At 30.6% G+C, this 25,767-nt stretch overlaps 1 protein-coding gene across 1 annotated transcript in view; it reads left to right on the forward strand.

Annotated features, from left to right (window-relative positions):
• The window catches only part of LOC123552535 (AFG1-like ATPase), a 91,131-nt gene that overhangs the window by 31,091 nt on the left and 34,273 nt on the right, over window positions 1-25,767 (forward strand). The window contains exon 8 of the mRNA XM_045342256.2: window positions 19,192-19,274. Within this exon, the coding sequence (XP_045198191.1) occupies window positions 19,192-19,274 (83 nt within the window). The remainder of the gene's footprint in view (window positions 1-19,191; window positions 19,275-25,767) is intronic.

The raw sequence follows: 25,767 nt of genomic DNA on the forward strand, positions 1-25,767 counted from the left end.
ATGAGGTAAATGCTAAAATTCCATTAAATAATTATTCATTTTTTCAGGGTTTAGAAACTAATATTATACCTCCAAGTCAAATTCAAATAACACTGCAGCTGACAGATGATGATGAATTAATTTTTAGAGCTAATGCTGCTGATCCAGGTAGGGTAATTGTAACAAAATTAATTCTATGGGTTCCACGTTTGGTTTTTAATGAATTTGGGTTTGAACTAATTGCTACTGAAAGATTTACAAAAGCAAGATGGTCATACCTTAGGGAAATGATAACACAATCAACTGATACACAACAAACTAATATAACCTTTAGAATAACAGCTGGTGTAACAAAACCACAACATGTATTTGTTTATTTACAACGACCTGATAAAAGTAATTCACAAGAACATAACCCACATTTATTAGATACATTTAAAATTAATGCAGCAAATGAAAATTGCACTTTGAGCTCCTGTCGTCTTGAAGTTGGTAATGGTGTTTTTTATCCAGAAACAGAATACACAAGTATATCAAGAATATATGATGATGTAATTAATTATTATTATAAACAAAATAATAAGACTACTGGAAGTCTTTTAAATAGATCAAATTTTCAAGAATTGTTTGGATTTATTCATTTTAACTTGGAATATAAAAAGGAAGTAACTACAGAAGATCCTAAGCATATTACATTAACAGCTAAATTAAATATTCCACCAGCAGCTAATATTCGTGTTTACGCAATTGTATTATATGAGGAAACAGTTGAAATAAATACTATTGGAAATGAACTTGTTATTGTTTAAATGAACTTGTTATTGTTTAAATGAACTTGTTATTGTTTAAATAAAATAAATATAAATTATATTTAATGACATCAAATTATATTGAATATAAAGTTAACCTTACAGATGGACAAAAGAAAAATTTAGCCCAAGCCTACAACAACAAAATTCCACATACTTTTAGATTAAAACATGAACAATTACATGGAAACTTCCCTTTACTATTAACAAAAACACAAATTAATCAAATTAAAAAAGCTGTTGCAAATAATAAGGGATTAGAAATTACAATTTCAAAAAGCCAAATGTCCAGTCAAGGTCAAAATGGTGGATTTTTAGGAGCTTTAGCTGGTTTGTTAGGAAAAACAATTCTTCCAATGGCAGCAAAAATAGCTCCAAAAATATTAGCCCCTCTAGGCATTGGAGCCCTTTCTGGACTGGCCAGTACTGGTGTTAGTAAAATACTTGGAAATGGTATGATTTCAGTAGCTAATGATAAGAGAAATATGATATCACCATATCTTACACCTAATCAAAGAAAGCAACTAGTAGGATCTGGAGTGATTAAATTAACACAAAAACAAAAACAAGACGGTGGGTTTTTAGGTATGTTGGCTGCTAGTCTAGGAATACCTTTGATTACATCTTTGTTAAGTGGAAAAGGACTACAGATTGATTCACAACGGAGACCTTACAGACGAATTCCTATAGTAAAAAAAAAATAAAATTTAGTAAAAAAATAAAATTTAATAAAAAGAAAATAAAATTTATAAACAAACCTATTTCTAACTTTGAAATTGAACAATGGGTAAACCAATTAAAAATTAAAAACTTTAGGGGTGTATTTAGTAGAAATAACTTACCAAGAGTGAAACTCTCGGAGACCACAGGTCTACCAAAATTAAAAGAAAAGGACGAGTGTGGAATTATAAATTTGGACGATTCTATTGGACCTGGAACACATTGGGTTTGTTACTTGAATACTTTGTACTTTGACCCATTTGGACTTCCTCCACCAAAAGAAGTAATTAAGTATATACCAAATGTAAAATACAACAATGTTCAATATCAAGACAAAACAAGTATGCTTTGTGGATATTATTGTTTATTTTTCATTAAAATGTTACAAGATAAAGTACCGTTGTATGATTTATTGTATAAAATACTAAAAATTAATAATGTAAAACAAAATGAACAAACTATTATAAATTATTTTAACTAATAAGGACATTTATTTAACTTATTAAAACTGTGTTTTATTTAACTGGAATAATTAATATAATGGGAATATTTAATAATATAAATGAAAAAGTAAATAAAATAGAAAGGCAATTAATAAGAAAACCTCCATTGTTTTTAACAAGTTATACCCAAGATACCGATGGTGGATTATTTCAATGGAAAACTGTAAATGCTAGTCCTGGTTTAGTTCAGGGTGGTAATATTGTGGCAATTAAACAAAATTGCATCTTAATTATTCTTGTTGATGCAATTAAATTAGATAAAGGAGAAGCTAAATTACAAATAAAAAATAAAGAAAGTGTAATTCTTCAAAGTTATCATGTAAAAAATAATAGAAAAAATGAATCTATTTCTATTAATTATGCAAATGAATTTAAAATGGATGATGCTTTTTATATTAATTCTTTAAACGTTATGAATATTCAGTTAACAATTTATGGTTCTATAATTTAAGTTTTAATTTAAGAGTTAATTTAAGAGTTAATTTAAGTTTTAATTTAAGAGTTAATTTAAGAGTTAATTAATTTAAGAATAAGCTAATGTATCAATACCATTATCAAGAATATATCTTTTATCATCATAACATGATAAAGATGTTTTATTTATAACATAACTGGAAAGATTGTGTTTATCAGAACGAATAACTTTAAAAGTGTGATTACTTTGGGTTGAATTAAACAAAGTATCTTTGTAATTTTTATGAACTATTGTTTTCTTAACAACAAGTTTTTTAATTCCTTTACATTTTTTAATGTTAACTTCATTTTCTAATAAATATGAATACATTTTACTTCTTAATCCGACAAATTCAACAATTACTACACCGGCAGCTTCATCTTTAAATTTTCCAATTACTTTTTTATTATTATCAAAATAAAATTCTGATTTTGGGTTATAATCACTATTATCAAATAAATCTTTGTCCTTATAAAAGTCTTTATACGCATCTTTGGTTTTTATTTCATAACAGGGGCCTCCGTGGCCGAGTGGTTAGAGTCGTTGACTTCAAACCATTTGCCCCTCATCGATGTGGGTTCGAAACCTCATTTGGGGCGTAGAATTCTTCACGTGAGGAAGCCATCCAGCTGGCTTACGGAAGGTCGGTGGTTCTACCCAGGTGCCCGCTCGTGATGAAAGTATGCACGGAGGGGCACCTGGGGTCTTCCTCCACCATTAAAGCTGGAAAGTCGCCATATGACCTAAAATTGTGCCGGTGCGACGTTAAACCCAACAAAAAAAAAAAAAAAAAAAAAAAATTATTTCATAACATAATGAATCAGTGTCAGTAAACAATAATTTACAATTACTCTCGTACTTTTCCATAATATAATTATAATGAAAATCATACATTAGATATTTTGATAAATCTAGAATACACTACCAACTAACAAGGTATGTTTAATAACAAACTTTCTTTTATTCAAATGAATACCAAAAAGGTTAGAGTTTAAACATCGTTGAACTAACAAATGAAGGTTTGGCTATGTATTTTAATAAATATTTTCATCATGAGTTAATTAATATTAACCCTCTTGCGAAAATTTTTCCCATCGTTTTAACCAAATACAGAATTGTTCATAACTTAAAAAAGTCCTTTTCAAATGAATTTTTTGCTTTAGATCTTTTTTGAGTATTAAAATCAATATTTTTTTTAGCCAAGGATTTTTCCCGTCAAAAGTTAATACTTATGTATTTTTGTTACTTTTAACCCTAATTGTGTATATAGTTCAAGTTTTTTTATAATGAACTACATAATTTTGTTTTTTCATTAAAGTTGGAAACAAAACTTCTTTACATTACTTTTTCCTATTTCAAATTCTGTTTTAATTTTTTTACTATAGTCAAAAAGCCATTGATCTGGTATAATATTTTTCAGGAGCTAAGGATAATCATTGTGGGTTTTATGTAATTCTTTTGGATATTCAAGATCACATTCCTAATAAAGTTAGTTTTACCTTTGAAATTTAATTTCTTAAATTGTTTTTCGGATATAAATTTAAAGTTTCCAGAGGGTAAAGGTTGACACATAGCCCAACCGTAAAGGTTATTGGCGTCGAGGTACATAATGTATTTGCTTTCTTCTTTTAAATCATAATCTTTCATATATTTACTTTTTGGGCTTACTGTATCTGTTTAAAAATATAATTTTATTCCTCCTCTCAGCCCCTTTTTCAATAAAAGATACATATCAATATCAGTTATTAATTAACTTAATTCCAGTCATTTTTAACATTGCATCCCAAGCTAAACCAGGACTACTAAAATAATGACAAGGATCTAATTTGTAGTACTCCAAACATAGTTTTCTAAAATTTCAATACATCAGCTAAAAGTAATACGTCAGTTTTTAAATATAGATCAGTTATTCTCCCATTGTTTTAATTTTAAATTTTTTCCAAACATTTTTAGCATGTTCGTTTTCATTATCAAAATATTAGTTTCATTTAAAATTGAATAAAAACTCTTCTTTAGAAGGTAATTCTGTTTCTTTAAATTTTTAAAATGAATCCATTAATCATATGGATAAACACACCTTTTGTTTTAATAAATTAATATAATCAAATTCTTGAGATAATATTTAAATTCTGGAATATTTTTTACTAAGTTATCCAATGATTGAGACATAAATTGGAATGAATCAATAAAGACCAAGTCAGAAATCATAAATGCCATATATTTTTTCCATATTGTTAGGAATAACATTAATTTTTTTTTTGAATTTTCCTATTTGTTGCAAAATAAAATGACCGTCAAAACCCTTAAATTATGAAAAATAACAGGAATTTTATGTTTTAGTTTAAAATTAATATTAAAATTCTGAGTGAGCACTTCCTCTAAATTTTCCTGTTATATGACAATGGTCACGTACTTTGATTGAATCTTCTATATATTCTTTTTCCAAATATGACAAAACTTTTGTTTTTTAAATTCACTTTCATCTTTTTTAGCCCATTCTTAGTTCTTTGTTAAAATGTTCTTTAAATATTTTTTTACAATTTTCATTTTCCTCAAGCATTTTTTCAATAAACTTATAAACTGCATTAGGACCTCTATAATCTGGGTTGGTTTAGTATATTTATCGTCATAACAACAAACAACTTTATAGCCGTAACCACAATCTATATGATTTTGATAGGGTTTCAGTAAATGAAGATTTAGTTGATGGTAAAGCAGTTAAAACTTTTTAGTTATTGATTCAAAATCAGCATAAATTACAAAAGGGTACTGCTAAACCTTTATGATAATTTTTAAATTGTACTTTACTTCCTCTTTTGGCATTTTACACCTTGGGTACCTTTAATAGCTAAACAAATTTGGAATATGTTCATTTAATATTCTTTCTTGAGTAAAATGTTTTTTAAGCAACTTTTACAAAAAATATTTTCTATGTTGGCTTTGGTTTTGTTAGTCATTATCTATTAAAGTCTTTTATCCAAACATAATGTTGGACTACAGTTCTTGAGGGTTACAGTCATCACAGTTATTTTATCATTATTTTATCATTAGTAATTAGCAACATGCCCACAGTGTTCTTCGATTGATACTTTGATATGTACAATGGATAAATACTATTTTCTTCATACCAAATATATTAAATGATATTTCATTTAAAACTTCTATTTTAGGTATTTGATTAATGTAACAGGAAATTTAATTCCGTATATCAAGATCGTTTATATTTTTTAATTTTGAAATTTTTTTGGGGGTCTTTTTCAACAGGAAATTTGTAAGCTAAATGACACCATCTAAAACTTTCATTATCATCGTTCTTTATATTTATTAATCCTTTCATTGAATTTTGTAATTTTTTGGGTAATTCTAAATAACTTGAAGCAGCCAATGGACTATACTTATATCTATTTATATAATGAGCTTTCAACTGACTCTATTCTCCAGCCACTTCCTTCAGAAACCCAAATTACAATTCTATTTATTATTTCATCAAAAGCTTGATGTAAATTTTTTTTTATTTCTTTTGTGTTAATAATTTTCCCTAAAAGCCTTTGATTGAAAATAAGCTGATTTATATATTGTATCAGTTTTATCCATTTTTGCAAAAGTTATTTTTAAAACAACGTTTATTTTTATACTTTTAAAGTTTTAAGTTCAGATTTAAGTATTTCATAAGAGTCGTTTATAGTTAAATATAATTGATTTTTTGGATCTTGTCTATATGTAATTTTAATTTCAAATTTCTTAAAATATTGTTTTGTGGATCCTCGATTTCCATCTATATATTATATTTAAAAAAAAAATTTTCAAGCAAAAAAGGATTAAAAAAATAATTAAAAAAATAAAAAATAAATAAAGTTTTAAATTATCTTTAAGAAGAAAAAAAAATATTTAAATTTATATTTTTTTCCCTTTAATTTTTGATATTCCAATTTTACTCGGTTTGCCCCTTCACAACACATTTTTATTAACCCAGCATTAATACCAAATTTTTTAGATGCTTTGTAAGTGCTTCTATATATTTTTTCTTCATTAGTATCACAGTGGGTTTTCAATAACTTTTTTGGGGATTGTTTCGAAAAATTATTGGTCTGGGACAATCACATAATCTTTCAATTTCTTCTTCAGTTAATAGACAACCACGTCCCATTCAAATAAAGTTCTTTTAAACGAAGATAAGGATTTTATAACATTTGTAATTATCAATGACGTGGTTTTTATATTCATCGCTAACTATTTGATTAAGTTTTGATTTAAAAAACATTTCTTCTTTTAAGAACTTTCTTATATGAATTTTCATCTGGATTCATTATTCTCCTAAAGTGCTAGATAATTTTGGCTAATCATTCTATCTACCTTTCTTTTAAACCATCTATATATAATATATTTAAATAGAAAAAAATCTCTAAAAACACACGTAAAATTTAATCCCAACTCTTCTTCTTTTTTACTTTTATATCCGTTAAGTTTAATTCCTTCATATACGTTTCAAAAGGCATTGAATATTTTTTTCTTTCGCATTTCTAATGTATTGTAAAAATATCCTGAAAAAACTTGTTTTCTTCTTTATTTTACTTTTCCAATCCGTGCTTTTGTTATTAGTGTTTTATTTTGTGATGATGTGCTTTTAAAATAAATTTCTTGTCGTCAAGTTTTAGTCTGTTAGTAAATATGGTAATTACTGATGGAACGCCCAGCAACTGCTACAAATATAGGAATAGCTGGACAAGTGCTAATGCAGCTGAACAACCAAAAACACCTGCTGTAATTATATAATCCGGTACTTACTCTCCCACAAAATTTATAACTTTTTCTGTAAGCAGCAGCTAGTTTAGTTAAGTGAATAATTAATTGATCTTTTGGTTTCTATTCCATTATTAGAAATTAAATTTTATGGACCATTTATATAATATATTTTTAAATTAAATTTCTTTCAATTCACTAAATGGTACCCAACTATTAAATTTTTTCATTGAAACCTTTCCATTTTATTTAAAGCTTTTTTTTTTTCTTATATCTCGTCAAATAACTTTTTTCTATTCTAAAAACTTCTTGTGTAGTAGGTAAAAGTTCTTGTTCATAAATGAACCTTGAATTATTTCATCATTTAAATCTTTAATAGTGTATGTTCTGGGATTTGTATTTTTAATTTTATAAATTAAAATATTTCCTCTGTCCAGTTTGGTGTATATCCTTTTTCAAAATGTCTTTTAAGTTTGCTTAAACGAACTCGATCACCAATTTTAAATTTTGTTTTATTCTTTGGTTCTTTAAATTACCATATAAATTAAAGTAAACAGTCCCTTTTTATTTAAGTTTTTACAGCTTCGGTTGGTGTCATTTTTATACTAGAATGTTTTTGTTTGTTATATTTATCAACCATATCCTGCAAATTATCTAAATAAGTATAAGTATTATTTGCTGTAAAATATTTCCACATTATTCTTTTTAAACTTCTATTAAATCTTTCAATAACTACAGCCTTTCCTTCATTAAAGGTATGAAAACTATTAATCTATTTTTTATTCAAAAATGATTCAAACTTTTTATTTTTAAAATTCTTTTCCTTCATCTACCCAAAAATTTTACTGGAAAATCGTCCTTCTAAAATTATTTTTTCAAATGCTTCAGTAACAGATTCTCCAGTTTTTTTCTTTAATGGAATAACCCAAGCAATTTACTAAATATATCAATAACGGTTAACAAGTACTTTACTCCTTTATTATATTTTGAAAAAGCTTGCATGTCAACTAAATCAGCTGACCAAGTATCATCAATATTATTAACAATCACTTTTCGTTTCCTAAATTTTCTTTTAATTGGTTTGTGTAATTCTTCTGCTAATTCATCGCTCCATGTTATTTCGGGGGTATACTCTACCCCCTTTTCCCGTTTTTTGACTTTTGTTTTTGTCCCAACCCAAGTGTGTATTTTGTTTTGATAGCTGGTTTTACAACTAAATGTTTTGCAATCTTTTCTCCAAATCGATGGGTCAGTGCAACATGGTCGTAACTTGATTTTTTTACCAAATACACTTTTTTACATAATTTGCCTTATTTAACAGAAATACATCACTTGTTAAAATATCTAAATCACATTCTTAAAATTTTAAAATAAAAAAGTAAAATTGTCAAAAGGTTGTATCTCAGGAAGACACTTTCAGTCAGTGCAACATGGTCGTAACTCAACATACGTCTTTGTTGCCAGAGTTAGTATGCTATTCACTTTGAAATTTCTGTGCAACATGGTTGTTAACTCAAAAATAGTAAAATATTACAATAGTTAAATGATAAATAAGGATGATTTTAGTTTTTCAACAACTTAGAAATGGATTTATAAATACAAAATTAATATTTTTACCATATTCATATTTATCAATGCAAAGTGGTGTTAAGAATTTATTGACCAACATGTTTAGGATTTTAAAACCCAAAACATTAAAAAGTCTTGCTCTGTTAAAAAAAATACCTTTTTAACTATTTCCAGCAAAACCTCTTCCAAATCAGTATTTTTAGCATCAATAGCCCTATTCATAATGTCTTGACTTAATTTTAAGAGGAAAAAAATGCACCTTTTTCAAACCTGTCAAGCACTCAGCACTTTCGGCCCCCAGAATCACCTCAATGCCTACTATTCAAGGTACAACACATTTTAAAGAAATAAAGAAATCAATTGTTTTTTTTTTCGTAGAAAATTTATAATAATACTGAATCAACATGCGAGGAGACATTGACACGGTGTTTCCATACCGTATAATACAGCTTTTACATTCACCATGCAACGTGTTATTTCTACCTCATGAATAAAAAGTCACAAAAAAGTAAACACGGAGGAGACTATTCAAAACTAGATATATTTTGTGTTAAAAATCTATATTTCCGTGTGAGGGCGTTTCCGGCTTTTAGGGATTATCGCCCTCTAGCCCCCATGAGGGAAAACCTTCCCTTTGAACCCCGATCACACTCGTTTTGGGCCCTTTTTGGAGCCTTGACAGCTATGCTTTTTTATTACTTGTAATTTTTTAAATAAACTTTCCTTTATGCAAGTTTCATGTAAAACTGTGAAAGGATAACAAAAGAACATTTTTCCTTTTGTATGCATATTTCATGAATTGTGCAAAATACAAAATGGTATTATTAAAGGTGGAAATTTTTTTGTGCTATAAGGGGAAGCATGACTTCTGCTTGTAAAGCTCGTATTCCGATTTAAATTTTATTTGGATATACAGAAGATTTTGTTAGGTATATCGATATTTGTATAAGTTGTTAAACCACTAAACATAAATGATCAGCATTAATAATTTTACATTTAAATTTAATGAATGATTTACTTGATTTTTATGTTGCAAACACCAACATAAAGGCCTGGTGATCAAGGGCCATGGGCCCAAGAGAGCCCATGCTCCCCTATATCCCCCACCCACACTGACTTAACTCATCAAAGTTGCATGCAAACAAAATAATATTTTTTCAATAATAGACCCAAAAACTGCACCAGAGGCCACCATTTCATGCCTGCATTTTAAAATTCCAGGAGGGAGATGCTCCCGAGCCCATAACAGGAGGGAAGTATCCCCTCTATACCTAAACATAAAGACCCATGCAAATGCCCCTAGAGGCCATTATTATGTCTCCCACACCACTGTGTGGTGGGAGACAAATTGATTAACTCCTGTCTGTCCATCCAAACCGTCTATCACAGATCTTGTCCACACTCTTTAAGTCGAACAGTTTTTTCATCCAATTTTCCCCCAAAAATTTATAAAATGTGTTTGCCAATAAGTCCCCCATCCAAGTTTGATAACAAGCCAAATCAAAACCCCGGCACTTTGGGAAGTATGGCCCTTGAAACATGGTTTTGATAAACAAAAACACTGAAAGTCTGATTGCATTGTATTTGATAATCAAAGTTCTTGAAGTTGATTTAGGTTGTATCAAAGCTCTGAAAGTCTGGATTGGGTGTTTTTGATAATCAAAGAACTGGAAGTCTGATTGGGAATTAAGAATATATAGGGGAAAGGGTTTTCGCTTGAACATTTCTCGTCTGATCTCTACTACTATTCTGATGACTTGGCAAACTGGGGAACATGTGCTTTTCTCAAAAGCAGCTCTAGTTTCATACCTTTAATTTCAAAACTTCCAGAGGAGACACATTCCCCCCCCCCAAAAAGGAAGGAGGTATTTATACCAAAAAGGAAGGCATTATCCCCTCCGTACTTCGAAAATTTAGGCCCAGAAATGCACAAAAGGCAACCATTTCATACCTAATTACAGAAATTTCCAGGGGAGAGCCCTTCCCTCTCTCCTCACTTTAGTCTTATAACAGTAGGAAGGGCAACCTCTTGTACCTCAAAATTCAGACCCAAAAATGCACAAGAAGCCAGTATTCATAACTATGTTTAAAATATTTCTAGGGGAAACCCTCTGAACCCCTTCTATACCTTTACATTTAAACCCAAATTTCACCTGAGGCCCCCATTTCATACCTATGTTTTAAAAAAAAAAATCCAGGGAGAGAACCACCTGACCCCCTTAACAGGAGGGAGGTATCCCATCATGTACCTCAAAATTGGACCCCAAAAAGGCACTAGAGGCTTCTATTTTATACCTATATTCAGAGGGGGACCCCGCTGACAACCTAATAGGAAGAGGGGACCCTCTTAATAAATGAAAATTTAGACAAAAAATATGCATCAGAGGCTGCCACTTTATACATATTTTACAAAATTTCCAGGAACAGACCATACTGACTTTTAAATTTACATCAGGTGTATGGCATCATTTTTGATGTTAGTTTCATGTGGGCGTGTTGTTGTGTTTATCATGTTCTTTAATTATAACATTTCAGTTTTACTCAAGCTAAAGAACAAATTTATACCATTGATAATTGTTTAAGTGTTAGATTTTTATGTAATTAAAAAGACATTTTAGACTTGTATCAAGAAGCATGCACATGTTTATTTGCAGAATAGTATTTTTCTCCTGGGGGATGCATTATTCATGCGCAGAACCGGTGCATATTTCTTGTTGAAAATCTAATACTAAACACAGACATATTCAAATACCTTAGACCTTAAAGGCTCATAATGCCCCATATTCTGTAAAAATATGCAAATATCTTGTACTTTTAAGCACTCAGGTCTACATACGTAAAATATTCAAGTACCTTGGGCCAGTCAAGACTTTTTGTCCATTTACTGTAAAATACTGAAATAAACTTTGACCATAAAAGCTCTCAGAGCCTATATTCATTAAAAAATGTAAATATTTTGGACAGTCCCAAACTTCATTGTCCATTTACTGTAAAATAATGAAATAAGTTTTGACCATAAAGGCTCCCAGGCCTATATTCAGTAAAATATTCAAGTACCTTTGATCAGTCAAGCTCTTATATTATGTCCATTTACTGTAAAAAACTGAAATAACTTTGAATATTAAAACTCTCAGAGCCTACATTCAGTAAAATATGCAAATATCTTGGACCAAGTCAAGCTCTTATTGTCTTTTACTGTAAAATACTTTTAATAATTTAAAATGTGTTTTTGTAGTAGTACATTTTTATTTCTACATATTATATGATTTTTTTTTTTACATTTTTGCGAGTAAAACAAGTCAATGAAAGTACAGAAAAAGATAAATGGATATGCTTAAAAATATTGAATTAATAGACTTTTGAATAAACATCTCTGTTATGAATTATCTCCAATAAATTATTTGTTATCATTTAGTTACGACCTTGTTGCACTAAGTTTTTGACAATATTTCCACACATTTCAGCGCAACATGGTCGTAACTGAAAAACTTTCAAATAATCCCAGTGAACATTTTTTTGACATTTTTTTTCCCATAGTATTGTAGTTATTATTGTTTTTTGATAAAAAATTAAAAGATTTTATTGTTTTTCATTAAATCATTTGAATACAAAAATGTTTTTTGCTTCTCCTGTAAAGTTTTCAAAAAATGAGTTACGACCGTGTTGCACTGACCCATCGAAATGTTTTTGATTTAGTTTTATTTAAATTGGAAAGCATTTGCTTATCACATGTACCCTTTTTTACACCACTGTCATAGCAAAAGTCATGGTCCATACATACTGCATCCAGTTCATTGACAGGGGGTCCCCTTATCTAGGGGATTTCCTGGCCCACAATAATTATATCCTGGAAGTGTTAAACCTTTCTTAGGTAATAAAGGTAACATTGCTTTGTGAATATCTAAATTACCCCCTGTACTTTTAACAAACTTTAATTTCATTTTTCCACAAGATGAACAAGTAGCCTTTATCATTTTTCTCCCGTTTTTTGTTATAACATAATGAGGATTTATATTATCAGTAAATCTTCTTTCTTTCAAACAATATATTTTATTCTGTAAACTCATCTATATCATATGTATTTAAAACTTTTTATTTGGGTTTTTAAAAACCTGTGAATTTTTAAAATTGTCCGGCATTGGTCAGTTCGGACCAAAAACTAAATCTTTTTTGGTTAAACCCAAAAGGGTTTTTTTCATTCGGTTACAAAGTTTTAAAAAAATTTTTAGGGTATCAAGGGTACTAAGTTAGTATTTTAAGTTTAGGGCAAGGTTAAAGTGCATTTTATAGAATGGGGACAAGGGGTCAGGGGGGGTCAAAAACGCTCGCTTCGGTATTTCTAATACTACTGTCATTTTGCCCCAAAACAGATAATTCAAAACAAAATGTCAACGTTAAAAACAACTTAGACATTCCCGCGTATTTGGTGGAAAATTAATGACGTTCAGAGACATTTTATCCATTTATCAGCGGTTTCTATGCGTTTTATGCTAGAATAGCGTTAGCCCATGTTCATTTCGTGTTATAACATTTGCAGAATCCCTTGGGATATGTTGGTACCCTCGCCCTAACGGGCTCGTGTACCAACCAATCCCTCGGGATTCTGCAGACGTTATAACACGAAAAAACATGTGTTATCCCTACATATACACATTGTATGTGTTTGTGTATGTGAAAATATTTGCCATTTACAACAAACCAAAAGAGTTATGAAAATAAATTTTATTCACAATTATTTTTTTAAAAAGAATGATCAGTTATACTGTAACGATTGTAGGACATTTGACCCCCAGGACATTTGCCCCCCAATGAAAAAATTTACTACCGGACATTTGCCCCCCCGTTGAAATAACAGAAAAAGGGACATTGTGCCCCCCCCCCCCCCCCCCCCCCCCCCCCCCCCCCCCCCCCCCCCCCCCCCCCCCCCCCCACTTCTTATTTTTAGAATGGACATTTGCCCCCCAATATTTTTGTCCTACGTGCCAGTAGATATACTGTGTTTTATGTTGATTAATTATCAAAATTACTCTAAAAGGCAATTTTCAGTAAAAAAAAAAGAGTATTTTATTGATAAAAATTTTATGAATATGTTAATTACATTCAGGTGTTAAGGTAAATAATAGCCTATTATTGAGTGATAAAAGTGCTGATAACAATGTTATAATTTTTAGCTCGACTATTCGAAGAATAATCTAGCTATTCTACTCACCCTGGCGTCGGCGTCGGCGTCGGCATCGGCGTCACACCTTGGTTAAGTTTTTGCTTGCAAGTACATACAGCCATCAATTAAAGGCATATAGCTTTGAAACTTATTTTTTCTTTTTCTAGGTCAATTACCAACCTCTCTGGGTCAAGTCCCATAACTCTGTCATGTATTTTGAGCAAATTATGCCCCCTTTTGGACCGGTAATAAATTTGCTACTTACTTTGGATTTTCATCAATGATAAATCCTTTTACAGTATTTTTAGAAAAAAAATATCATTCAGTTTGTCTCCTGACCTATTAAAAACTGATATCTTTGACACATTTCGGCCTGCTCATGGTAAATGACATCAAAAGGAGTGTCAGCAAAATTTTCCTTCATACTTTTGCAGGGGGTATCATAATCCCCTCTGTGATTTTTACTTATTTCATTAAGTTCAAATACATCTATATACAATCTAAAAGTCTATTGCATAAAACACGTAAATACAATGCCTTTAGCAAACATAATATAATTTGGAGCACTGATATCTATATATCTATAATGAAAATCACAGAGGGGATTATGATACCCCCTGCAAAAGTATGAAGGGGATTTTGTAACACCCAGTCATTTTTCAGTGGAGGGGATTTTGATCAAGGGGATTTTGATATACACTCTTGATTTTCTTTGATGTTGGATAAAAGTTAACTGGTTGGGTATTGCAAGGTGAATGATGTAATTTGACATAATTCTACTCCAAGTAATGTACTTCAGATTTTTTTAAGTGGATTTTCGTTTTGTAGCTGAACAACAGTAAGTCTTGTGATTTTAATAAAATGCTGACTTGCTATAAATTTAAAAAACAATAAAATATTTTTTGTTAAATAAGATGTTTTCTAATCAATCTAGTGGTCCTTTTCTCTAAATTCTATTATTTTATGCACTGTTTGAACCAATTAGTATGGTGAGATAGTAATGTTTATGATGATGATGGTGATGAGATGTTGAGGGTATTGAAGGAAAACTGTAAAAAAAAAAGTGAAAATATGTAGGACCCCAAAGAAAAAATTTAAGAGGGACTCCAAAATCTGAATGTTAGGCAGTCCTGACTCCATGAAATTTTGAATCAAAATTGGAACCCCTGCAAGGGTACTGAACTCCCAGGGTATGGACCAATTACTTTTAATATTTTAAAAACATTTGAAACTGAGTAATATTACAAAATCTTGAACTTTTAAAAGGGAATAAGTATGTGTAAGTTTGAATGTAGTACCTTGCTGATTGTTTTTTAAAATTCGCAATTTAAATTTTAAAGTCAACTTAAATTACTTTCAAAGTTGTAGCCAGATGTGAAGTCCAGTAACTTTTAACAGACCCCTCACACTTAAACCCGGCTTGGATGCCTGGCATGTATTGTGTAAAAACGGCCCATGTTGGTGCAAAATGAAAAATGGAGAAATCATAAAAGAAAAAAGTGAAAGTATTTCCATCTTCCTTAACCCTTACAATTGGTACAACCGTTTTGTTTTCCCTTTGCACCCAGTGCAGACCTAGATCAGCCTGCACATCCGTGCAGACTGATCATGGTCTGCACTGTTCGCTATTTCAGTCAGTACATTTTGAGTGAACACCCCTTCGAATGATAAATGGTATTACCCAAATTGAATGAGCACCTGTACATTTTAGAAATTAGGTGCTAAGGGTTAAAAGGTCAGAAAACACAAATGCATAGGACGTGACAACAGTACTACACTACACTATATATAATCACACCAAAACACCAGAAACTGAATACAATGCCAGACGTGTTTAGTCTTGCACCTGTCAACATTTTGCCCGCCCGGGGGAGCGGCGGGCATACACGGGACTTTAGACAGAAGACCATTCCCGACAGGCGGGAATTTGACAAACATTTGATGTACCAACCAGGCTCTAGGGTGGGATTTAGACAAAAAAGGTTGTCTCTGGGGTGGGGATTTAGACAACAAAATTTTTGAAATGTCAGATTCCCCTGGGTCAGCCCGGGGATCCGGACATTTGCCCCCCAGGACATTTGCCCCCCAATGAAAAAGTGGACAGCTGGACATTTGCCCCCCCAGTTTAAATGGTAGCTAGGACATTTGCCCCGCAGTGCTTATTTCTAAAACAGACGTTTGCCCCCCAATATTTTTGTCCCCCAGTGATTGTTTATGAACTTATTTGAAAATAATTATATATTGGCAGATAAAATGTCTTTTTTTTTTTACATTTTTTAAGTACATAATTGCCAAATTAACAAGTTTGGTGTTTAAAACATTGCACAAATTAAAAAATATTATGTTGTTATGAGCTCTTTTATTACTCAATAATAGGCTATTATTTACCTTAAACCCGGATGCAATTAAATATTCATCAAAAATTTTTTTCAATAAAATAGTTTTTAGGACAGAAAATTGCCTTTTTGATTAATTTTGCAATTTAAAAAAAATATAATACACAATCATAAACTAATGGTATATAGGACAAAAATATTTGGGGGGCAAAAAGTCCATACTAAAAATAAGCAAGTGGGGGCAAATGTCCTGTTTGTCATTTTAACTGGGGGGCAAATGTCCCGTATTCATTTTTCATTGGGGGGCAAATGTCCTGGGGGGCAAATGTCCTACAGTCGTCTTCAGGGTTATAAAACTAGTTGATAGCAGCAAGTCCCATAACTCTGACCTTCATTTTGGCCAAATTATGCACCCTTTTGGACTTTAAGCAAATTCTGGTTAAAGTTTTGTGTGCAAGTACATACAGCTATTACTAAAAGGCATATAGATTTGAAACTTATTTTTTCTTTTTCTAGATAAATTACTAACTTCACTGGATCAAGTCCCTTAACTCTTACATGTATTTTGAGCAAATTATTCCCCTTTTTGGACTAAGAAAGTCCTGGTTAAAGTTTTGCGTGCAAGTATATACAGCAATTACTTAAAGGCATATAGATTTGAAACTTATTTTTTCTTTTTCTAGATCAATTACTAACCTCACTGGATCAAGTCCCATAACTCTTACATGTATTTTGAGCAAATTATTCCCCTTTTTGGACTCAGAAAATCCTGGTTAAAGTTTTGCGTGCAAGTACATACAGCAGTTACTAAAAGGCATATAGATTTGAAACTTATTTTTTCTTTTTCTAGATCAATTACTAACCTCACTGGATCAAGTCCCATAACTCTGACATGTATTTTGAGCAAATTATTCCCCTTTTTGGACTTAGAAAATCCTTGTTAAAGTTTTGCGTGCAAGTATATACAGCAATTACTAAAAGGTATATAGATTTGAAACTTATTTTTTCTTTTTCTAGATCAATTACTTACCTCACTGGATCAAGTCCCATAACTCTTACATGTATTTTGAGCAAATTATTCCCCTTTTTGGACTTAGAAAATCCTTGTTAAAGTTTTACATGCAAGTACATACAGCAATTACTAAAAGGCTTATAGATTTGAAACTTATTTTTTCTTTTTCTAGATCAATTACCAACCTCACTGGGTCAAGTTCCATAACTCTGGCATGTATTTTGGGCAAATTATGACCCCTTTTGGACTTTGAAAATTCTGGTTAAAGTTTTACATGCAAGTTTCTATCTCCAAAACTAATGCAGATATTGAATTGAAACTTCACATGTGCCTTCGGGGTTATAAAACTAGTTGATAGCAGCAAGTCCCATAACTGATATGCATTTTGGTCAAATTATGCCCCCTTTTGAACTTAAAACTCTTTTGATATTTAATCTTTTTGGGTAATATTTTCCTGCTTCTGGGACAATATTTCGAATAGTAGAGCTTGGCTGTCTTACGGACAGCTCTTGTTTAGTTTGTGCAATGTTTTTAACACTCAAACTTGTTAATTTTGCAAGTATCTACTAGAAAGATGTAAGAATCAAAGACATTGTTATCTACAATATGATAATTATCTTCTTCTAAGTTCCTAAAAAAATCACTAGGGGACAAAAATATTGTGGGGGGGGGGGGGGCGGGGCAAATGTCCGTTTCAGAAATAAGCACTGGGGGGCAAATGTCCTATCTACCATTTCAACTGGGGGGCAAATGTCCAGCAGTCCACATTTTTATTGAGGGGCAAATGTCCGGATCCCTACTGTAACATATGATAACATATTAATGTCCAGATCATAATTTGCATATTATGGAAATAATTTTTTTTTTGCTAAAACATCCTACCTCAAAAATTTTCTTGGCCAAAACATCCTAGGCCGAAATGTCCGGGCCAAAACGTCCGTCCTCCGTATTGGTTTCATGTGCATTAGATTTTAAAGGGACTGGCCTCCAGATTGTTCGACAACAACAACAAAAATATATTGTTAGATATCTGAAAATAAATGCTATATTTCTTAAAAAGGCTTTAAAAGTTTATTACTGACAAACTGTATGTTACGGAAACTCATATTCTAATTTTCATAATATGACCAAACTTCAGTTTGAGAGAATGCTTGTTTTTAGCCAAATCTGGAGGTCAGTGCCTAGATAAGATTAGATATTTATCAAATTTTAATCAATAATACCTTTTGGTGAGCAAAAAACATCTTTCAAAGTACTTTGGGAAAAGAAAAAAAGCAATGTTTGTTGCCAGGGGTGAACTGACGTTTGGCCATGGACGTTTTGGCCTAGGATGTTTTGGCCAGGCAAATTTTCTGGATAGGACATTTTGGCCAAAAATAAATTGTGGTTCCATAACATACATAATATGGTCTGGAGATTCTAAAGAATGTTAATGTATAAATGAACAAATTAAACTGATATATATATAAAACCATGTTATTTTATTTTTTATTTTTTAAAATCTTTTTTACATGTATATATGTGTGTGAAAATATTTGCCATTTACAACAAACATAACACTGTTAATGATTTAAAAAAGCACATTTCAGATTTGGAAGCACATATTCATATATTCTTGTTTTTTCTTTATGAAATTTTCATTAAGATGATCCACTATTAACTTCTTCCTCAGATCACATATTCACCGTTTCTAATAATTATTCCAGACTATATTTTGCATGTTATGGAAATAAAATTAAATTTTGGCCAGTTCATCATATCCCAAAAATTTGTCTGGCCGAAACATCCTAGGCCAAAACGTCGTACATTCGTTGCCAGGAGGATGGGAATTTCCATTTGAAAATAATTGTACAAAAGCATGATTTTATTATTATAGCATTCATAGTGTTGCTTTTACTTGTTTTATAGAAAAATTGTGAAGTACTTTGCCTAGATTCTGGTATAGATTACAGAATGACAGCTCTTCCTGCAGAGGGAAAACTATATTATTTGTGAGTACTATAATTGTACACCATATTTTACATATTCATTGACTTAAACTTTTGAAATTGTTAATTTTTTCTTGGCATTTTACTCCAGAAGGAATGATTCCCTGAAGTAGAGTAAGCATTTTTGACATTTTTTCTTATTATTGTGTGATAAATGTATTTTCATTTAATTTGTTCCTTTAGATTTTGCACTTATTTATTCTCTTTCATGTATTTTCATTATTGACGATGTTTGTGTTTAAAACTTGATAGAGTATGATTTAGAAAATCAGTTGACCTTGTTAACTGTACACAGGATGTGCCAATTAATTAGCTTTGTTAATTGGTTCTGTATATAGGAAATCCTTAATCATGTGGCACATTGGTCCTTCCTGTATATTCCACAGATTGTTTCAAACTGAGACCCCTAAATGGGCTAATTAACAGCTCATCATCATAATCAAAGGGAACCCTGTGTATTGTGTCATATTTTAACACTTTTGAAGTTCTACATTGATCCAGCTAATTTGCATATTAGTATACTATTCACTGATTGGATAGTGCCATTTAAGAGAAAGCAATTTCATTGGCTTAAGCACCCAAACAGGAGGAGCAATTTCATAAAGAAAAGTAACAAATAAATGACTTTTTTATGATGAATTGCATACAAACCTTCAAAAAAAACCAAAAAAACACAAGTGGTGGTGAAGAGCAGAAATCAGAAGACTGGTTGATATTGGTAAGTAATTTTTTTATTTTAGTTTTCAGCTAGCAGATATTATGATTGTATTTTTTCATTTTGTTTAGTCAAAGAGTGAAAGTGAAAAATGTTAGTCTCCATTTACATCAATTTATATCTGAGACTGAGGAATAATTAAAGAAATGGAGACAAGTATACATTGTTTGAAAGGACCCAGCCTGAGTCCTAAGATAATAGGTAACATACTAAGCACGAGTGCTGATTTTTTTTTTTTTAATAATGCTGTTTCTGCTGAGTTTTATGTACCTCTGTACGACAGTTTAATGATAGATACCATAAATATAATATGAAAAAAATACCTGTTGTTACTTTTCATACTTAAACTTCTTTGTCAAAAAAGTTGTCAGAATTTTAACTGTAATTATCAAATCTGGGGTAAAAATCTACTGTTATATAGTTATTATCCACAATTTTTGTAGTAGTTCATGGAATCTAGTTGAGCATTATGAGTAATGACCAAATTTTAAGGTCTTACAGTTTAATGATAATTGTATAATATTATTAGTAATGTATTTGGTTGCAATGTGTGTTAGAAAAAAGAAGGCTGGAAAGCATTGTTAGCAGTATATTGACACTGAATTTTTAGCATTTCAGACTGTTAATACTTTGTGTAACATTTATTTTATACTGAAGGATATAACACAAAATACAGTAGTGGTTTTATCACTGACCTTACTTCCAGAAACAAAGCTCTCAGATAAGACAAAATCATTAACACAGCCAAAAAAAATCATGCTATAACAAAAAACGTTTTTATCAATTAACAGAGCTTTCAAATGCTGACATACCTATTCTTATTTTCTCTGCCACAGTTATCTGCCTGAATACAAAAGATTGGTATTAGCAAATTTTTCTGAAAATGAGAAATAAATTATAAATGAGCTGCGCCATGAGAAAACCAACATAGTGTGTTTGTAACCAGCACGGATCAAAGTCCATGAAGTCTGCAGTTGAAAGCGAACAGCGTGGATCTTGACCAAACTTCGCGGATGTGCAGGCTGGTCTGGATCCGTGCTCGTTGCAAACGCACTATGTTGGTTTTCTCATGGTGTGTCTCAAATATATCATTATGGTTGAAATAATGCACACTTTAACGAAAAATGTTATTTTCAAGTAACAGCTTTAAAATGCTGACATATCTATTCTTATTCACCCTGCCACAGTTATCTGCCTGAATACAAAGGATTGGTATTAGCAGATTTTTCTGAAAATGTTAAATAAATTACAAATATATCATTATGGTTGAGATAATGCACACTTTAACGAAAATGTTTTTTTTTTCAACTAACAGCTTTAAAATGCTGACATATCTGTTCTTATTCTCCCTGCCACAGTTATCTGCCTGAATACAAAGGATTGGTATTGGCAGATTTTCCTGAAAATGATAAATATAGTATATCATTATAGTTGAGATACTGCACACTTTAACGAAAGCTGTTTTCCTCAACTAACAGCTTTAAAATGCTGACATATTTACTTGTTTTTTCTACCACAGTTATCTGCCTGAATACAAAGAATTGGTATTGGCAGATTTTCCTGAAAATGAGAAATATAGTATATCATTATAGTTGAGATACTGCACACTTTAACGAAAGCTGTTTTCCTCAAGTAACAGCTTTAAAATGCTGACATATTTATTCTTGTTTTTTCTACCACAGTTATCTGCCTGAATACAAAGGATTGGTATTAACAGATTTTTCTGAAAATGAGAAATAAATCATAAATATATCATTATGGTTGAGATAATGCACAGTTTAACGAAAAATGTTTTCTTCAAGTAACAGCTTTAAAATGCTGACATATCTGTTCTTATTCTCCCTGCCACAGTCATCTGCCTGAATACAAAGGTTTTGTATTAGCAGATTTTTCTGAAAATGATAATTCTAACATGGCTCGATTTGATTTCAAGTTAAACAAAGAAGAAAATCAAGCTGTGTATATTCTGCGATAAACAAAGGTTGATGCGCGCACCGGTAAGAGAGCATTATGACGTCAAATTGCCGCATGACATCCGATACATTACTCCTCGCGTAAATGAAGTCCAGCATAATATTTATGAAAATATATCAATGAGCATGTCAGAATGAAAACAATCAATGCCTTCTTGTGATTTATCGTCTAATTTACCACGGTTCATTGCTCAGATGCTTCAGTATTTAACCACACGGGCTTATGCCCTCGTGGTTCAATCCCTAACATCTGAACTTTGAACCATGGTAAATTAGACAATAAACCACTCGAAGGCCTTGATTATTTGTTAAATAAATTATAAATATATCATTATGGTTGAGATAATGCACACTTTAGTGAAAAATGTTTTCTTCAGCTAACAGCTTTATAATGCTGACATATATCTTTTTTTATTCTCCCTGCCACAGTTATCTGCCTGAATACAAAGAATTGGTATTAGCAGATTTTTCTGAAAATGTTAAATAAATTATAAATATATCACTATAGTTGATATAATGCACACTTTAACGAAAATGTTTTCTTCAAGTAACAGCTTTAAAATGCTGACATATCTATTCTTGTTCTCCCTGCCACAGTTATCTGTCTGAATACAAAGGATTGGTATTAGCAGTCTTTTCTGAAATGATAAATAAATTATAAATATATTGTTATGGTTGAGATAATGCACACTTTTAATGAAAAATGTTTTTATAAAGTAACAGCTTTAAAATGCTGACATATCTGTTTTTGTTCTTGTCCACAGTTGTCTTCCTGAATACAGAGGATTGGTATTAGCAGATTTTTCTGAAAATGTTAAATAAATTATAAATATATCATTATGGTTGAGATAATGCACATTTTAACGAAAAAAAATTTCTTCGACTAACAGCTTTAAAATGCTGACATATCTGTTTTTGTTTTCTCATCCACAGTTGTCTGCTCGAATACAAGGGTTTGGTATTAGCAGATTTTTCTGAAAATGATAATTAAATTATAAATATATCATTATGGTTGAGATAATGTACACTTAAACAAAAAAATGTTTTCTTCAAGTAACAGCTTTAAAGTGCTGACATATCTATTCTTATTTTCCCTGCCACAGTGATCTGTCTGAATACAAAGGATTGGTATTAGAAGATTTTTCTGAAAATGAAAAATAAATTATAAACATATCATTATGGTTGAGATAATACACACTTTCACAAAAAAAAATGTTTTCTTCAGCTAACAGCTTTAAAATGCTGACATATCTATTCTTATTTTCCCTGCCACAGTGATCTGTCTGAATACAAAGGATTGGTATTAGCAGATTTTTCTGAAAATGTTAAATAAATTATAAATATATCACTATAGTTGATATAATGCACACTTTAACGAAAATGTTTTCTTCAAGTAACAGCTTTAAAATGCTGACATATCTATTCTTGTTCTCCCTGCCACAGTTATCTGTCTGAATACAAAGGATTGGTATTAGCAGTCTTTTCTGAAATGATAAATAAATTATAAATATATTGTTATGGTTGAGATAATGCACACTTTTAATGAAAAATGTTTTCATAAAGTAACAGCTTTAAAATGCTGACATATCTGTTTTTGTTCTTGTCCACAGTTGTCTTCCTGAATACAGAGGATTGGTATTAGCAGATTTTTCTGAAAATGTTAAATAAATTATAAATATATCATTATGGTTGAGATAATGCACACTTTAACGAAAAAAAATTTCTTCGACTAACAGCTTTAAAATGCTGACATATCTGTTTTTGTTTTCTCATCCACAGTTGTCTGCTCGAATACAAGGGTTTGGTATTAGCAGATTTTTCTGAAAATGATAATTAAATTATAAATATATCATTATGGTTGAGATAATGTACACTTAAACAAAAAAATGTTTTCTTCAAGTAACAGCTTTAAAGTGCTGACATATCTATTCTTATTTTCCCTGCCACAGTGATCTGTCTGAATACAAAGGATTGGTATTAGAAGATTTTTCTGAAAATGAAAAATAAATTATAAACATATCATTATGGTTGAGATAATACACACTTTCACAAAAAAAAATGTTTTCTTCAGCTAACAGCTTTAAAATGCTGACATATCTATTCTTATTTTCCCTGCCACAGTGATCTGTCTGAATACAAAGGATTGGTATTAGCAGATTTTTCTGAAATGATAAAGTAATTATAAATATATCATTATGGTTGAGATAATGCACACTTTTAATGAAAAATGTTTTCATAAAGTAACAGCTTTAAAATGCTGACATATGATATCTGTTTTTGTTCTTGTCCACAGTTGTCTTCCTGAATACAGAGGATTGGTATTAGCAGATTTTTCTGAAAGTGATAAATAAATTATAAATTTATCATTATGGTTGAGATAATGCACACTTTAACGAAAAAAAATTTCTTTGACTAACAGCTTTAAAATGCTGACATATCTATTCTTGTTCTCCCTGTCACAGTTATCTGCCTGAAATTAATTGGTATTAGCATAGTTGATATAATGCACACTTTAACGAAAATGTTTTCTTCAAGTAACAGCTTTAAAATGCTGACATATCTATTCTTATTTTCCCTGCCACAGTTATCTGTCTGAATATAAAGGGTTGGTATTAGCAGATTTTTCTGAAAATAATAAAATAAAAATTATAAATATATCATTATGGTTGAGATAATGCACACTTTTATGAAAAATGTTTTCTTCAAGTAACAGCTTTAAGATGCTGACATATCTGATTTGTTTTCTCAGCCACAGTGATCTGCCTGAATACAAAAAATTGGTATTAGCAGATTTTTCTGAAATGATAAATAAACTTAATATATCATTATGGTTGAGATAATGCACATTTTCATGAAAAATGTTTTTTCGACTAACAGCTTTAACTTGCTGACATATCTGTTTTTGTTTTCTCGTCCACAGTTGTCTGCCTGAACACAAAGGATTGGTATTAGCAGATTTTTCTGAAAATAATAAAAAAAAATTATAAATATATCATTTTGGTTGAGATAATGCACACTTTTATGAAAAATGTTTTCTTCAAGTAACTGCTTTAAAATGCTGACATATCTGATTTGTTTTCTCAGCCACAGTTATCTGTCTGAATACAAAGAATTGGTATTAATAGATTTTTCTGAAAATAATAAAAAAATTTATAAATATATCATTATGGTCGAGATTATGCACTCTAAACTAAACAGATGGGAGATATCAATCTTATTAATCTAAGCAATGGGGTCTGCTATAACATTGGGGGAAACTATTTCAAAGACTGTTTGAATTGGATATTGTTCAAAACATTCTGAGATTTCTTTGAGGAAGGAAGTATGCAAATACTATGTCAGATTCACTATAAGTATTTTCTCCCCTTGTGAGAAAAAGCGATAGTTCAATAACTCATATATCTTTAACAGGGACCAAGTAACCAGACATCTTCTCATACAGGCTTGATTGTCTATACATTCAATGTGAATATTCTGACTGGTTTTTTTTTAAACAAAATAATTTAGCAATTATCTGTGCTTTGCATGGGACAATGGAAATTTTTTGGCATGTATACAAGTGTTTCATTAGAAATTTATTCCTTCTACATTGTATTGATTTCTGATCTGAAATTTTAATCCAATGAAAGTATTTAAACTGTACAAAAGGAAAACATTTCAATACGATAGTGTTATATTTTATGTTTTGTGATAGTATTTATTATCACATAGAAATCAGATTAACTTGAATAGTTGATGTATTCTTCAGACTGAATGACAAGGATAGATCAAGTTTACCAAATTTATTCAATAATTTCATTGCACATCT

Source organism: Mercenaria mercenaria, chromosome 4, assembly GCF_021730395.1.
Source record: "Mercenaria mercenaria strain notata chromosome 4, MADL_Memer_1, whole genome shotgun sequence".
Classification (NCBI taxonomy): domain Eukaryota; kingdom Metazoa; phylum Mollusca; class Bivalvia; order Venerida; family Veneridae; genus Mercenaria; species Mercenaria mercenaria.